General features: G+C 39.4%; 1 protein-coding gene across 1 annotated transcript; it reads right to left on the bottom strand.

The window, feature by feature from the left end:
• Positions 1–2,545: 2,545 nt before the first annotated feature.
• On the bottom strand, positions 2,546–3,112 carry LOC138361299 (uncharacterized). Its single transcript, XM_069320666.1, has one exon. The coding sequence runs from the start codon at positions 3,110–3,112 to the stop codon at positions 2,546–2,548; it is 567 nt and encodes a 188-aa protein (XP_069176767.1).
• Positions 3,113–16,405: the final 13,293 nt, after the last annotated feature.

The following is a 16,405-nucleotide window of genomic DNA, read 5'->3' as shown; positions in this document are numbered from 1 at the left end:
TCTAAATTCAATATACGAGTCCTTAAATTTATTAATTCCTAAATTAACAGGTAAAATATCAATATTTTTCCTGCTGGCTATAGTGGACTCAATCATACGTGCTGAATTAAGTTTGGGAAATCCATCTGTTACAGCCACTGTATAACTTTCCAAAGGGGATTGTAGCCCCGCTCCTAGTGTAGTAGTAGTAGTATTCATGCTGGATGCCATGAAAGGAATGAATTGTAATTTATGCAAACACGTCATTATATCTCTTATTCTTCTTATTCTGTTTTGTGAAACTGCGAATAAGTGCTAATTTGGTGGCCTTAGCCTTTCTTTTAGATTTTTCCGCCTTTTACCACCACCTAAAATCTGACGCCCTACTCCCTTCAATGATTCGATCCCATGCTTCTTCATTGACATTCTAAAATAATGTTCGCCTGTTTCCATGTCTTGCAATACATTCTGACCCATACTTAAGACGACAGGAGCGAGGGTTCTCATTAAAAATGGGGCTGCTTTACGGGCTAAACCAGTGAGGAAACTGAATATACCACCTCCTCTTATATAACTCCTATTGAATATTCTAATATCACTCAGCCCACCTCCTTTATATGAGGCAGGTGGGCAAATTAAGAATAATATTTCGTCTACAGACGGAGGGATGAAATTGACGCGCATTTTGTAGCTTGCAGATGAGTAATGAGGCTCGGAACTGTAATGTCCTTAATATATAGACCCAACTCGGGGTCGTATATGTAAAACAGCTGTTCTGCTTCCTCGTTTATCGAAATAAATAGGAGTCCCATTAGGATCTGTTACTGCAATACTTATACTATCCAGTACATTTGTATTTAGAGGTTTATATAGTTTCCTATTCGTGCTTTCACCACCCTGCAAAGACACTACGTCCAATATATTCACTAATAAATTTCCATACATCGTACTAGCAATTTTATCACAATAAACACACAAGTAATCCATCATGCCCCTTGGTTGTGGAGGGTAGGGACACGTGTCTGATATGGGTGTTTCATCCAAATAATTCTTGTGCACGTATATATCATAATTTTTATGCTGTTCAGTTCCTAAAACCTTGCCAATACTCGCCCCAAAAGATAGGGAAATCCTGCATATTGCTCGATTATCGTCATAATACAATACATTCTCATCGCTGCTCGCGGTATTGAACTTTACTCTATTGGAAATAGAACCATATTTAATATATGCATCAGCATATCTTGGGAAATGCGTCTTATAGACATCAGACACAAAACTCAAATCGTTCTGTGAAAATATATGGGTAATTTCATTATTGAAAGCGTATATAATTTCCTTTATGCCACCAGCTAAAATATTAGTTTTCGGTAGAAATTTGGAATGTTTGTAACTAATTCCTTTAACATCTAGGTACATAATTCTCACGCGGATATAACTCTCCAGATCATCCGATCTTATTATGTAATATGACGAAGGCAATAATATATTCTGGAGACACGTTTCGTAGGAACGTCTAGAATCCAGCACGAGTTGATTATACAGTCTGTTTTCAAAAGCACTAGGTACGTTATTAGGAAATAAATCTGTATTAGAAACACTAGCAGCATAAATAACGTGGGAATCCATTGCTGGACTAAGAATGAATAAACTAAAAACAAAACAGAACATCTATTTATACACTCACCTTTAGTAAGATAGCTAAGTTGCTCCTCCGCCAACTTTAGGGCGTTTAGTTTCTCCAGCAGCTGTAGTAGGAGCATACGCCCGTTTTCTTCTTAGTACCACGTCATCATTAAATACTTGTTTACGAGATTCTGTATTCCTAAACATTTCTCGTGGAGTTGAGGTTAAAGAGATGAGTAATTTAACCAGCGGTAATTTTTCTCGTGGGAATACAGAGCGGTGAATTGTCATTTTAGTTAAAATATCACCAATTATGTTTATTCCAGTCACTGGCATTTGCAGATTCCCATTGACGTCCCATTGCACCATCTTGCTTTCATCAAAATAATTCAACAGCGAAGTAGCATAATCATGATCTTTAGTTTTCAATTTTAAATGTACCAAATGTACTATTGAAGGATTAGCTCGTACTGAAACTGGTGCTACTGGAGTACTTGCTGCTGGTGTCGGAGCTAGTGATGGCGCTACTTCTGCTTTTTTAACTACTGGTACTTTAGCAGGTCCCTCATCGATGGTTTTACGAGGTACTAGATAATATTCTTTCATTTTTTATTTATTAAATAGCCTTGAAATTAAACTAGCAGCTATGGGTAATAATATACCGAGGATACTGCCTCCTTTACGAGTCAATAAAATACGCTTTTTGTTTGAAATTGAGGGTTTCTGGCAAGCCAGCGAATGCAAGGTGTCTCTGTATTTCTTCAATTTGACTATAACTTTCTTTTTAACCGGAAGCCTATTTTTCAGAAAATTTTTGAAAATCTCTGACAGCAATGAATATGTGGTTTTTTAAACTGAGCAATCAATTTTTTCCTGGCTGAGGAATTAAGTTTGCTCAGCAAGGTCACCAACTCTCTGTACTTGTATACTAATGGCTTCTTCATATCTTCAACAAATCATCAGCATCAATCCACTGATCAAATGAAGAATCGTAGCCTTCGTACCTTACTTTATACTGTAATTTATTATTTGGTAATGTACGTTTACGTTGGACCTTCTCAATATTAAATGCAACTGGTAAATGGGTTAGGGTTAATTCTTCCTTATAAAACCCTCCGTCAATAGGCTTGTTATTTAAATCTTGTAAAAAATATAATGGGATAGGCTGACTTTTATCTATACGAATAATTCTGAAAATTTCTTCCGTGTTTTGTCTAGCAAAACCTTTCTTGAATGTCGAAATTCTGTTGGAGAGAGTAATGCGAACTGTGTCCCCGACAGCTAGTAGCGAACTAAGACCCCCTTTAGGTTTGTCCTTACTTTTATACATGAGATTGAACTGTTTCTTTATATCTTGTGGACGAGATAAAGCATGGACGTCAACTGGAGTCCGACCACCTAACCCTCGGTGGGGTGTTGTGTTATACGCCTTTATGATATCAGGCAATATGGGCAGATATCTCGAGGTATTGTGCGCAGTCATATATTTATAAATCTTAGTTTTCATGGTACGTATAAAGCGTTCAGCGATGGCGGCTTTTGTTTCTTGAGAAATTACGCTATACAGTTTAATATTTTTAGCTGCAAGCATTCGTTGCATATCAGAATTATAAAATTCACCTCCTCGATCTGTATTAATTTTACGTATTCCTTGGAAATATGAGGATTCCAATATGTTTTTCAGAGCCTTACTCACAGTCTGTCCATCTTTGCGTATCAGAGGTGCGACTTGCGCATACCGTGAAAAAATATCGACACAGACGAGAATGTATTTAATATCATCATTGTGTTTAGCTATTAATCCCCTTGACATCTGATAAAGTAATATCTGGCTTTATGGTTTTAGCTGCTTTATACAACCTATTGACCCCCCCGAACCCTCCTGTGGATGTGGGATTATAATAAATTTTATCTAGTACGTGCTCCATCTTCTAATATAGTGATATTGGGTTGTATGGTTTTAGTTGTTTTATACATCCAATATTCCAACCCCCCTAACCTCCCCTTGTGGTTGTTGTTGTTGTTGTTGTTGTGGGGAACACATCCTATACACCCCACCCCCCTAACCTCCCCTTGTGGTTGTTGTTGTTGTGGGGAACACATCCTATTCACCCCACCCCCCTAACCTCCCCTTGTGGTTGTTGTTGTTGTGGGGAACACATCCTATACACCCCACCCCCCTAACCTCCACTTGTGGTTGTTGTGGGGAACACATCCTATACACCCCACCCCCCTAACCTCCCCTTGTGGTTGTTGTTGTTGTGGGGAACACATCCTATACACCCCACCCCCCTAACCTCCCCTTGTGGTTGTTGTTGTTGTGGGGAACACATCCTATACACCCCACCCCCCTAACCTCCCCTTGTGGTTGTTGTTTAGTACGTTCACCATTGGTATACAATTTCGTATGGATGCTCACCAACAATATTGCTACGGAAGGTAATGCGTTCAGGGGTTTTCACTCCTAAATCCACCAATAAATACCCATAAAGTTTACTGATGGCTTTCTTGTAGATATCCAAAAGCTTTTTAGAATCTTGTTTTCCAAATAACTGCCGCCCCAAAGTCTTAATTTGAGCTAAATCTCTAGATTTCACTAATATGAAATGGGAGGCGTTTAAACTTATACTTCTAGCATATTTCCCAGAGAAAAATATATTTTGGGTAATTAATATACACGAAATAGCAAGATGTCTGCCTTTAGTGAAGATATCAGACACAATTTTTGAATTGGCAGATTCGATGAACAAGTCATCGATAATAATTAAAATAGGTGAATCGTCTGTACGTTCATCTAAAGGGTCGATAATTTCAGGATGAGCTATTATTTTCTTGTTAATTACTGGATCGTCTAGCAATGCTCTGTAACTGCCGCCGCATATAATAATAATGGAGAATTTCAGATGGTATTTTTGCACGAGTTTAGTGCACAAATGAGATTTTCCTCCATTGGAAAAGCCTGCAATGATTATTCTGCTAGGTTCATTGAAAATATCGAATTGTTCTTCAGTGATAGGTGAACTATCCATGACTCGTGTTGGGTTTGTACTAACATAAGTATGATAAGGTTATTATATTTAAACATGGGAGGTTTCATAAAAAACATCAAAGTATACATTTCACAATTTTATTTTTTATGTACAACAGAACATTTTCAACATAGATATATAACAGAACATTTTCAACATAGGTTAGGGGAGACTGCATTTTCAGAACATCAGTAATGAGTCAGGGGCCCCGCAATATTTCAAACATGAATGACAGGTTAGGGGAGGTAGCAATTTTCAAACATCAATGACAGGTTAAGGGAGGCAGCAATTTTCAAACCCAAAGATAGGTTAGGGGAGGTAGCAATGTTCCATCACCAATTTCTTCAGTCACTAATTGTGAGGATACGTCTTGTTCACCAGTGCATCGCGTTTTCCCCACATATTGAATATGGGATGGAATCCACGTCTCACAGGACGTGCAGCAGCAGCAGGTGCAGGTACATCCTCCTCCTCCTCATTCTCTTCTTCATGAATTTCTGCTCGAGGTATATCGGGGTGTCCATACGCCAAAGACTGTGTAGGACTCAGTACATAACGTTTATCGTCAAAGGCGGACAATCCACGTTTTGTAGTGAGACAGGTACACATACGGCCTTTAACATTCCTAATAGATCTGAATTGGAACCTCTGCCCAATATTTAACTCTAAAGCACTTTGGAAAGCTGCATGAGTGAGTTTAGACTGATGATAAGTGGGAATTCCTTTACAACGACAGATCTGAACCTGATCTTGAGTGAGAATTGAGTACATTTTAGGCTTCAATGCAATGAGTTCCTTGATAATTTTGGCTCCAACTTCCGATTTTAACAAACCCAGTTGACCTTTGCGAGAGTCATCGAAATAGGGATTTTCAGGAGGGAAATTACTGAAATCCATATGCTGAGACAAAGGCAGTTTATTTAATTCCTCAAAAGCATTTGGACAGGTCAATTCAATCAAATACGAATCTGTATCCGTATACAGCAATCTAGCTTTGTCTCCATAATGATCTTTGACGGTATTGTACCAAAAATCATATAGGATCCTCTTAGCTATTTGCAAGATCTGGAACCCCAAATAGGTTGGTGTATTGACTTTAAGTGATTGTTTCTTAACCGTGCAAATGACTCTGTCTTCACTTAACAAAATGCTCCGTTTGAAGAACGGATTGCGTGCATGCTTTTGGAATTTGTCTCGTGATGTAACTAAATAGTGCTGATCGCCATATTTACTCACATTTGTCAAACTCTTGCCGTAAATTGCATTTGATACCAGCTTGAAAGCTTTACCCTTAATGGCGCAAGGTGTATTTGCACGTTCACGAGCATTTGTTTCGACAAATTCCTTAAGGTACTTGCTCTGTTGGAATTCATAAACTGCATTTACCTTAGCCACTTCCAATCCCAATTTCATCAGCATCTGAAGCAAATCTAAACTCACCAAGTAATCTTTTTGAGGGAGATGTGAGGCAATTAATTTATTGTTTTTCTTGGGGAGTTTACGATCTTCGGTATTTAAAATATGTTTGCTATAATCGGAGAGAAGATCAGCAGAAATATTAGCATGCGACAGGGTTAATGGCAAGTCATCGGTGTATCGAGCCACCTCAGGTGCGACATTCTTGGTATCACACATGACCCAATACCCTTTATCCCCATCACAAGTAATATTTTCCAATCCCTGTTGGAGCCAATCATTGCATTCGGCAGCAGATAATTTACGGATCCCGCCTTGAGGAAGCAGTTCTGTCATACAGGTGGCGTATAAGCCATTAAAATCTAAATAAAGAATATATTTATCAGTGCTAGAAGGATCAGCACCTGTATGCTCATTTTGTACACTTGTGTGTTGCCGCACAACAGAGGTAAATCCGCCTCTTAGATTTCTACGCAATACATCGTACAAATGGGGATCAGAAATGAGTCCAAGACAACTTGACTCTTAAACAAGAAAGCGTCCCATGCAAAACTAGATAACGAGACATAGTGTGTAATGTCTAACTTGAACAGCTCAAGCATGGTCTTGCGCCATATAGTGAACACATCACACAATAGTCCAGTATCTACTTTCAAATAGATCTTCAAATAATCCCCAATGGTCTTGCATTCCGCTAATCTGAAGACTTCTTTAGCCTGTGTATAATCGGTCTCGCTTATTGCCTCGTGTTTTAAACTACTGAAAAAGGCTTCGGGAGGAGGAAGAGCTGGTTCATTTAATTTCTCCAAAGATGAAATATAATCACAGCAGAAGACCTGTTTGCCTGTCTTTAATAAATGGTGAGCAGCTACAGGGACGTCATCTAGCATAAATGAGGTGTAAGTGGTGGGTTTACCTTCCTTGATATGTTCTTTAGCTAGCTTTTCAAGCCCACCATTTAGTAAAGCCAGAATATCCATAAACCGAAGTTTACCGATATCTACTTTCATGAATTTAAATCCATCTTTGGAGGCAATGTCAATTTCACGGTTAGGGAGGTTAGACAATTCATTTAAAATTACCCCGAGGTCATAAGCTGCATTGTGAGAGAATGTGTATAAATATTTATAAGAATTTCTGCATAACATGTTGCACCTGCGGCAATAGGCTGCAAGATAATTATTAAATTCGATAGCATGATCATGATGACGGTGCTTGTCTTTATCTGATTTAAATGGCCTATAACACATTTCACATGTAGTTTGCCGTCTATAGGCTTGCCAATGTTCACGTGTCATAGATATTTTGTATTTAGGCATGGTAGATTTGATTCTCTTCCATGCTTTCTCTAAAGTATCAATGAAATGATTCACAGGGTCATTCCCCATATACGCTAATTTATCTACCACCTCCAATTCCCTGTTGATGATGATAAAAGCATATGCCACGGCTTTGTGACGCTTCTCAATCATACCTTGGGGATTGGAGGGGTCCAACAAGCACTCGAAATCATAATATGCCGTGTGAGAGGGTCCATAAGCACGACCGTAATTTTTGAACTTGATTTTATGACCTTCAGGGTAAAATTTCAATGTTTGTTTAACTTCGCATGACTCTTCGTGATCCCGCATCGCATCAGGTGACAAATGAATTAAACATGAATGACAGAAAATATGATTTTGGGGGCTCTGCTTAATTGACGACGCATGTTGCGAACATATTGATTGAAATCTTTAATGAGCACAAGATGCTGATCCTCTAGCATGAGCAAAGGTACTTTAGGAGCAGAATGTTCTCTACCTTTTCTAGCTAAGCTAATGTAGTATCTATTATCTTCACGCGTAAGCACTTAGATAAATATACTTAATTTATTTATGCTTTCTATTTTATTGATGTTATCATATGTTATGGGAATTTCAATATCCTCAGGCCATCGGACAAATCTAAGACACCATCTGGCGGACTTGGAACGCCTGACAATGTTATTTGATGTCATCCCCTGAGAAAGACATATGTATGCTGCCAAACATTGGATCAAACAAATATTTTGTTCTCCTTTAGGGTTGAAAATATGTCTTGAACCGCGCAATGTATCTGGATAAGGTACGTATTCTCCTAGACGGATGGGATGCTTAACTCCTATAGAATTGATATAAAAACCAGAAATGCTCTGTATACCTAGACTCGAACCTTCTGTCTCGGCAAAGAACTCTTCTAGCTTATTATCCAATTCAGCAATCCAATGATCTACGACAACACTAACATAAGAACATAAGAACAAAGGCAACTGCAGAAGGCCTGTTGGCCCATACGAGGCAGCTCCTATTTATAACCACCCAATCCCACTCATAAACATGTCCAACCCATGCTTGAAACAATCGAGGGACCCCACCTCCACAATGTTACGCGGCAATTGGTTCCACAAATCAACAACCCTGTTACTGAACCAGTATTTACCCAAGTCTTTCCTAAATCTAAACTTATCCAATTTATACCCATTGTTTCGTGTTCTGTCTTGTGTTGATACTTTTAATACCCTATTAATATCCCCTTTGTTATGTCCATTCACCCACTTGTAAACCTCTATCATGTCACCCCTAACTCTGCCTTACCAGTGAATGCAACTTAAGCTTTGTTAATCTTTCTTCATATGAAAGATTTCTAATTTGGGGAATTAACTTAGTCATCCTACGCTGGACACGTTCAAGTGAATTTATATCCATTCTATAATATGGCGACCAAAACTGAACTGCATAATCTAAATGGGGCCTAACTAGAGCAAGATATAGCTTGAGAACCACACCAGGCGTCTTGTTACTAACGCTGCGATTAATAAATCCAAGTGTCCGATTGGCCTTATTACGAACATTTATGCATTGATCCTTTTGTTTTAAATTCTTGCTAATCATAACTCCCAGATCCCTTTCGCAATTTGACTTCGCAATCTCAACACCATCTAGCTCGTATCTTGTAACCCTATCATCATTACCTAACCTCAGAACTTTACATTTATCAGCATTAAACTGCATCTGCCAATCCTTCGACCATTTCAAAACGCTATCTAGATCAACTTGAAGTGATAGTGAGTCCTCCTCCGAATTAATTTCCCTACAGATTTTCGTATCATCGGCAAATTTGCAAATGTTGCTACTCAAACCTGAATCTAAATCATTTATATATATTATAAACAACAGAGGTCCCAGGACAGAGCCCTGAGGCACCCCACTTACATTTTCCCACTCTGACTTGACTCCATTTATACTAACTCTCTGTTTCCTTTGGTATAGCCATGCCCTAATCCAGCTTAATATAGCACCCCCAATACCATGAGACTCTAACTTTTTAATCAGTCTTTCATGTGGCACTGTATCAAAAGCTTTGCTAAAGTCAAGGAACAGAACATTGCAATCCTTACCACTATCAACTGCCTCAACAATGCTAGAATAAAAAGATAACAAATTTGTTAAACATGAACGGCCATTTATAAAACCATGTTGCGACTCAATTATTAATTTATGTTTTTCAAGATGAAGACGAATTTTATTTGCTATTATAGATTCGAGTAACTTTCCCACAATAGACGTTAGCCTCATGCCTAGATACAGTGCGCTGCTCGGCCCTTATAGGCAACTCTCCCTCAAAATCAGGTTCAATTTCTTGATTAAGCCGTTGTAAATTGAATGTAAAATCAGGGTATATCAAGAGGGCAGGAGGGAAATTGGGATGAACGGCATCAAACAATGATTCTATTTGCCGAATAAAATAATCTCGATATATAATCAAATAATGGGCAGGATCTCCTTGGGCATGATCTGGGATGCTATATGAATGGCGTATGTACCCCCCATTGAAATTATTTATGACCTCTAGCACTTCTGGTTGAGGAGGAACTACAACATCTACCTGCTGTTGCTGTTCCTGTGGTGGTGGTGGAGAATTAGCAATAGGCTGGCTGGCATCCATATCGGAATCCGCTACCCAAACTAAATGCAGGGACTCTTCTTCATCCTCCAGTTGAGAACCTATAAGTAACAAGAATAATGATTTTAATAAATAAAAATTATATATATATATATATATATATATATATATATATATATATATATATATATATATATATATATATATATATATATATATATATATATATATATATATATATATATAGGGAGTTTAATAATAATAATAATGACATTATTGAAATATGAAAATAATAATAATTAATGTGGATGTTACTTACAATTAGAACTTTCCATGTTGTCATTATCTTCTGGTGTCGGTGAGCGAGCTCGGCTCGTGCTTGGCAGTTCACCATCTCCACCACGAGGATATTCTTCCTCTACCTCCACTAACTGCTGAGTTGGCGAGCCTAAAATCATATAAATGATCATGTGAATAAAAATTGAAGATGACAAGTGAGGTATTTTTATAAATATATCCAACAAGAATTGGGAATGGTTTCATATTACAGAAAACTATATTTAACTTACTTTCATACTGGACGCTTTGGCGCGATGATGCTTCTGAGTGCTCTGAATCAGAACTAGTATCAGACTCGGAATCAACTAGATACATGCAAAATGGACATGGATCAGGGTTGCGACCTGTAGATTTAAATTATTCTATATAGTTATGCGTATTTTTTAATGAATACTGTATAGCTATACAACTAATTGTAAATAATAATTAATATATAAATTTAGCTGCTGCCGCTATTGTGCAATTTATTAAAGTATGTATTTTTGTTTAGAATATTAATAAGAATAATATCTGATGCTGCTGTTAAGTCATTTTTTACAATATTAACTATAAATATGCTATAACTCACAACAGATTTATGGAAAATTTCTACAGTTGTTATAAAAACAATGTTACTTACGGGTAGAACAAATCACTTTGGAGCACGAGGGACAAATCCTATCAAAATGTCCACGAGGTATTTTAAAGCACTGCTCACAGTAAATAACACACTGATACTGAGGACTGGCGGTGAAGGTTATCCTACATTCAGCACATCTCGCCTGGCACACGTGGAATGGCCCTAGTTTAGGTGCCTTGCAAAGTTCACAAATATTCATGGTTGAGTCGATAGATACGAGACAGCGAAGTCGGATATTGCACAAGTGCTGGAGCTAGTTCAGAGTGTTAGCACAGGAAGCCTGAGTTGAACTGTCCTTTGGGGCTGGGGGAAGGTCCTTATAAGGTCAGCTTGCCTGCTGCCAGATGTACGATTCTGCTAAAATTGCTGTACGACAGTTGGGCTGCTGATATACTTTGCACTTATTACAAATAATAATTACAGTCATGGATGATTAAAATGTATATTCTTAAACCTCTGATTAGGTTAGGTAGGGGATGGATAGTCTAGCCATTTTTTAATAATAATAACATCAAATTCACATGCCAGTAGGACGCCAAAGGGCGCATTGGTTATCATAGTTGACCAGTCAGGTGCTGTAATACCTTGACACCTATATGCTAATGGCCAGCAATACCTTATCCCTATACCTGAGGTCGCTTTTCAAGATGTCACTAAACAACAGCAATAACTGGTCTGTAGAATGTATTTGTTTGCTATATATAATAAGTTAGGTTAGGATGGTTTGATCGGGTTTATGAATAACAGAAAAAATAAGCAATGAGCGAAAATACGAGCTATTGTAGCTGAATATCAACTTTGATGAAGCACAGAGTATAGGTGAGGTATTAAGCCAGATTAAGAGTTCACACTTATGTGTGAACCTCCTGGGATCCGCATTTAGCCCGTTAACGCCTCGCGCCATATTAGGGATGATGACGTCACAAAGAAGGTAACTGCAGAAGGCCTTATTTTCAAAACATGAGAGGCTTTTACTGAATGAGCATTTTTTTATTTGTTATATGCTATAGTAAGGTGTGGGAGGTATGTTTTGAGCGAATGTGAGACGTGTATAAGGATAGGGTCACTACTGAACTCGCATTGAAATCACCAATGCCCAGGGCTCTGTTTTTTTTATATATATGACTGATAGCGGTTTTCATTTTTATTTGGCCCAATGAGAAATAAACGATCCTTCAATGAAGATTGTCAAAGCTTCAATTACATTCTCTAGAGAGACGAAGAAGAAGAAATAGGGGTGACATGATAGAGGTGTGACTGAATGGTCATAGTAAAGGGGGATATTAATAGGTCAATAAAGTATCAACATGAGACAGAATATGAAACAATGGGTATAAATTGGGTAAGTTTAAGATTTAGGGAAAAGTCCAGGTAAATACTGGTTCTGTAACAAGGGGAGAATGCTGAGATACATGATAGTTCTTGCTCTGTGTTGCTACCTCTTTTGATACATGCAATGGCCGATTGTTGGAAGTAAATATGAAATTTAAAAAATAGTCTAGTGATGATGGTATTTTACATTAGGTTTCAGGGTCACTGTTGTATCACAAAACACACGACTCATAGACCGGCTGTTTAATCCCCTTGATCGTGCCTGTGCAGGAACGCTGAGTGGCTAGCTGGTGACGTCATTGACCATTTGCGATGCCTTGCATGGGTCAGCGGGGTAACGAAAAATGCACGACTCAAATCGCGGCCGTTTAAATCCATGGGGGAAAAATTCATAGCTCAAATCGATGAAGTCGACATCCACTGTTAAAAATCACGAAAAAACACACGGGCCAAGCACTGACCCGTAACCATTTGTAACGAAAAAACACACGACTCAAATCGCAGCCGTCATAATTTGTAATGAAAAATACACGACTCATAACGCTGCCATCACCATTTGTAACGAAAAACACACGACTCATAACGCTGCTGTCACCATTTGTAACGAAAAACACACGACTCATAATGCTGCCGTCACCATTTGTAACGAAAAACACACGACTCATAACGCTGCCGTCACCATTTGTAACGAATAACACACTACTCATAACGCTGCCGTCACCATTTGTAACGAAAAACACACGAGTCATAACGCTGCCGTCACCATTTGTAACGAAAAACACACTACTCATAACGCTGCCGTCACCATTTGTAACGAAAAACACACGACTCATAACGCTGCCGTCACCATTTGTAACGAAAAACACACGACTCATAACGCTGCCGTCGGAAAAACCAAAACGGCAGCGTTATGAGTTGTTTCCCACTACTCCCGCCTACATATATCCCAACCATGTACGGGTGTCCGCTCTCATATATCCCATCCCTGTACGGGTGTCCGCCGTCATATATCCCATCCGTGTACGGGTGCCCGCCCTCATATATCCCACTCCTGTACTGGTACCCGCTCGTATATATGCCACCTCTGTAAGGATACCCGCCCTCATATATCCTACCCCTGTACGGGTGCCCGCACACATATATCCCACCCTTGTACGTGTGCCTGCCCTCATATATCCCACCCCTGTACGGGAGCCCGTCTTCATATAGCCCACCTGTGTACTGGTCCTCGCCCTGATATATTCCACCCGTGTACGGGTCCCCGCCCTCATATATCACACCCATATACGGGTGCCCGCCCTCATATATCCCACCCCCTTTACGGGAGCCCGCCCTCATATATCCCACCCCCTGTACGGGTGCCCGCCCACATATATCCCTCCCCTGTATGGGTGCCCGCCTACATATATCCCACCCCAGTATGGGTGCCCTCCCTCATATATCCAACCCCTGTATGGGTGCCCGCCTGCATGTATCCGACCCCTGTAGGGGTGCCCGCCCTCATATATCGCACCCCTTTACGGGTGCCCGCCCTAATATGTACCACCCCTGTACGGTGCCCGCCCATATATTGTACATTGCTGTAGGGGTGCCCGCCCTCATATATCCCACCCCTGTTCGGGTGCCCGCCCTGATATATCCCACCTTTGTACGGGTCCACACCTCCATATATCCCATCCCTATATGGGTCCAGCACTCATATATCCTACCAATGTACGGGTGCCTGCCCATTTACAGCCTAAACCTGTACGGGTCCCCGCCCAAATATATCCCACCCCTGTACGAGTACCCGCCCTCATATATCCAAACCGTGTACGGGTCCCCGCCCTTATATATCCCACCCATGTATGGGTGCCAACCCTCATATATCCAAACCGTGTACGGGTCCCCGCCCTTATATATCCCACCCATGTATGGGTGCCAACCCTCATATATCCCACCTCCTTTACGGGTGCCCGATTTCATATATCCCTCCCATGTACGGGTGCCCGCTCTGGGAACCGACCTGTGAGATTTATATTTATTTAATTTATATGAATTTATATTTACGTTAATTTATATACTTCGATAGCAATTTGTATAATGATAAGTGGACTGTATTTCTGCAATAATCTCATAATCTCACAAATCGATCCTCTACACATTAGGGGGGGTTTATATTAAATTTATATACATGCAGCCAATCAAACTACAGTATTAGACTACATACATTGAAGAGGTTCCTTATCTTATTTGTACAGCAGGCCTTAGTCCACCAGGTATAACTAGGATGTAGACACCAAATTATCCTCTTTGAGGTAGCTTCCATCACCCAGTAACTGGTACACAAAGCATGCTTCCTCGTCTTGACCTGTCAAAAGGGCGCTAGCTGTGAAGCCAGAATCCTAATATATGACAGCTATATCAGAGAAAACACTGTACAAGGAACCATATAGACCTGGCTTAATTACCTTTAGTATGAGGCGATCTCGTGCTCTAACCGGAACACCCTATATCTACTGACATTAATGGCCATAAATGAAAGATAAACGGGTTTCAGCAGAACACTTAACTTGTATTTGTTGACAGCGTGTTGATAATGGTACACCTTTGGTTTCCATAACACTTCGTCCAAGTAAAATTAATAGGAGCCGAATTGCTCCCATGCCTCTGGTCTCTTATAATAACAATGGCTGACCACTCCCTCCTCCCTGATGCCTGGCTTACATTGTCCAGATGACAGTAAGTGATAGAAGGGTCACATTTACTCTATTTTAATTCTGATAATTAAGTTAATTTATATATGTTTTTATGATGGTAAAGTCCAAAGACTAATGTATTTAAGAATAATTCCCACCATAATAGGTGGTGAATTTATAATAGTATGTGGAATAATATCCCGTTTTCTATAGACGGAAATTCTACTACAATTTACATTTTCTATGGGTAACTTGTTTATACAATACAGCAGCAATATTATCTGTCTGTATGATATTATTAAATGGTGTCGGATTTTCCGACATATTTCCCCAGGAGGCTGCTCACGGGTCGAAGTCCTATTTAGAACAGACGAACACCGATACTCCTCCTTCGAATTATTAGATTAATTTGATGTTAGTAGTTAGTAATCACACATTTGTGTGTCTGTTCGTACAGGACAGATGTCCCGTACTAGAGTTGCAGGGGTTAGAAGTCTAATGCGATTTCATTTCCCTGTTAACTCTTGAAAGGCTAATATTCAAGCCTAATTACATATTATTTAACCCAGAAGACTGAATGTGATCAAGTACTACAGTCAAGTATGATTCAGGGACTGCAGTGAGATCAGTGACATTAGATATAACTTGAAGTTTGTTCAGGTAACTGGTCACTGATATATACACTGAGGCCCATTGAATACATCTTGATTAAATAATAAATGTATCAAATCAGTCATCAGATTTATTGGGGTTTAATTTAGTTAATTGATTCAGAAGATTGAATAGCTCATCATTAAAGTAAAGTATGGTTCTGAGACTGCAGTGGGTTCAGTGACATTGGTCGCAGTGACTTGTAGCTGTTTAGGCTACTGTTCACTGATTTGCCACTGAGGCCTCATGAACTCATCTTCAGCTTTAAATGATGATACTAACATCAACCTCTGTTGGTATAGTCAGCTGTAATCTCCTTAGTATAATGCTACTGGAGAAATATAATCAGCTGACAAATTTAGATTTCTATTGGTATTGTTTATCTGCAGGCATAGGTCTACTCAGGCTTGATACTGGGCCTGAGAGTAATTTACCTCCTGCAGACTTTAACATGGTTAGGCCCTGATATTTAGTAGGGCTACCAATGAATCGATGGCAATAGTCTGTTCCTACAAGGAGACCGAAGTCGGTGAGGTGATCAGACTTAATATTATCTGCCAATTTTATTCCTCTATTTCTCAGGAATTTGGCTGTTGCTCTCAGACCTTGAACTTGTAGGTCTACTGGTATTTTGTCCACCACAATGGCTTGTACTTGACAGACGTACCTGCCTAAACGTACTGATGGTTGTACCACCTGGTAGACTTGAGGTCCTGCATCTGTTACAAACCCTGAGATATTGAATGACATCTGGGCTACAGGCCATAATTGTAGTTCATCTGCCAACTTTTTAGTGATATATGTTCTCTGGGATC

This window comes from Procambarus clarkii, unplaced genomic scaffold, assembly GCF_040958095.1.
Source record: "Procambarus clarkii isolate CNS0578487 unplaced genomic scaffold, FALCON_Pclarkii_2.0 HiC_scaffold_285, whole genome shotgun sequence".
NCBI classification, from domain to species: Eukaryota; Metazoa; Arthropoda; class Malacostraca; order Decapoda; family Cambaridae; genus Procambarus; species Procambarus clarkii.
The sequence above is the reverse complement of the archived record's forward strand: the minus strand, read 5'-3'. Positions and strand labels throughout refer to the sequence as shown.

Excerpts from the sequence above, each read along its gene's own strand:
- LOC138361299 (XM_069320666.1), bottom strand. The coding sequence starts at position 3,112 with ATGAAAACTAAGATTTATAAATATATGACTGCGCACAATACCTCGAGA.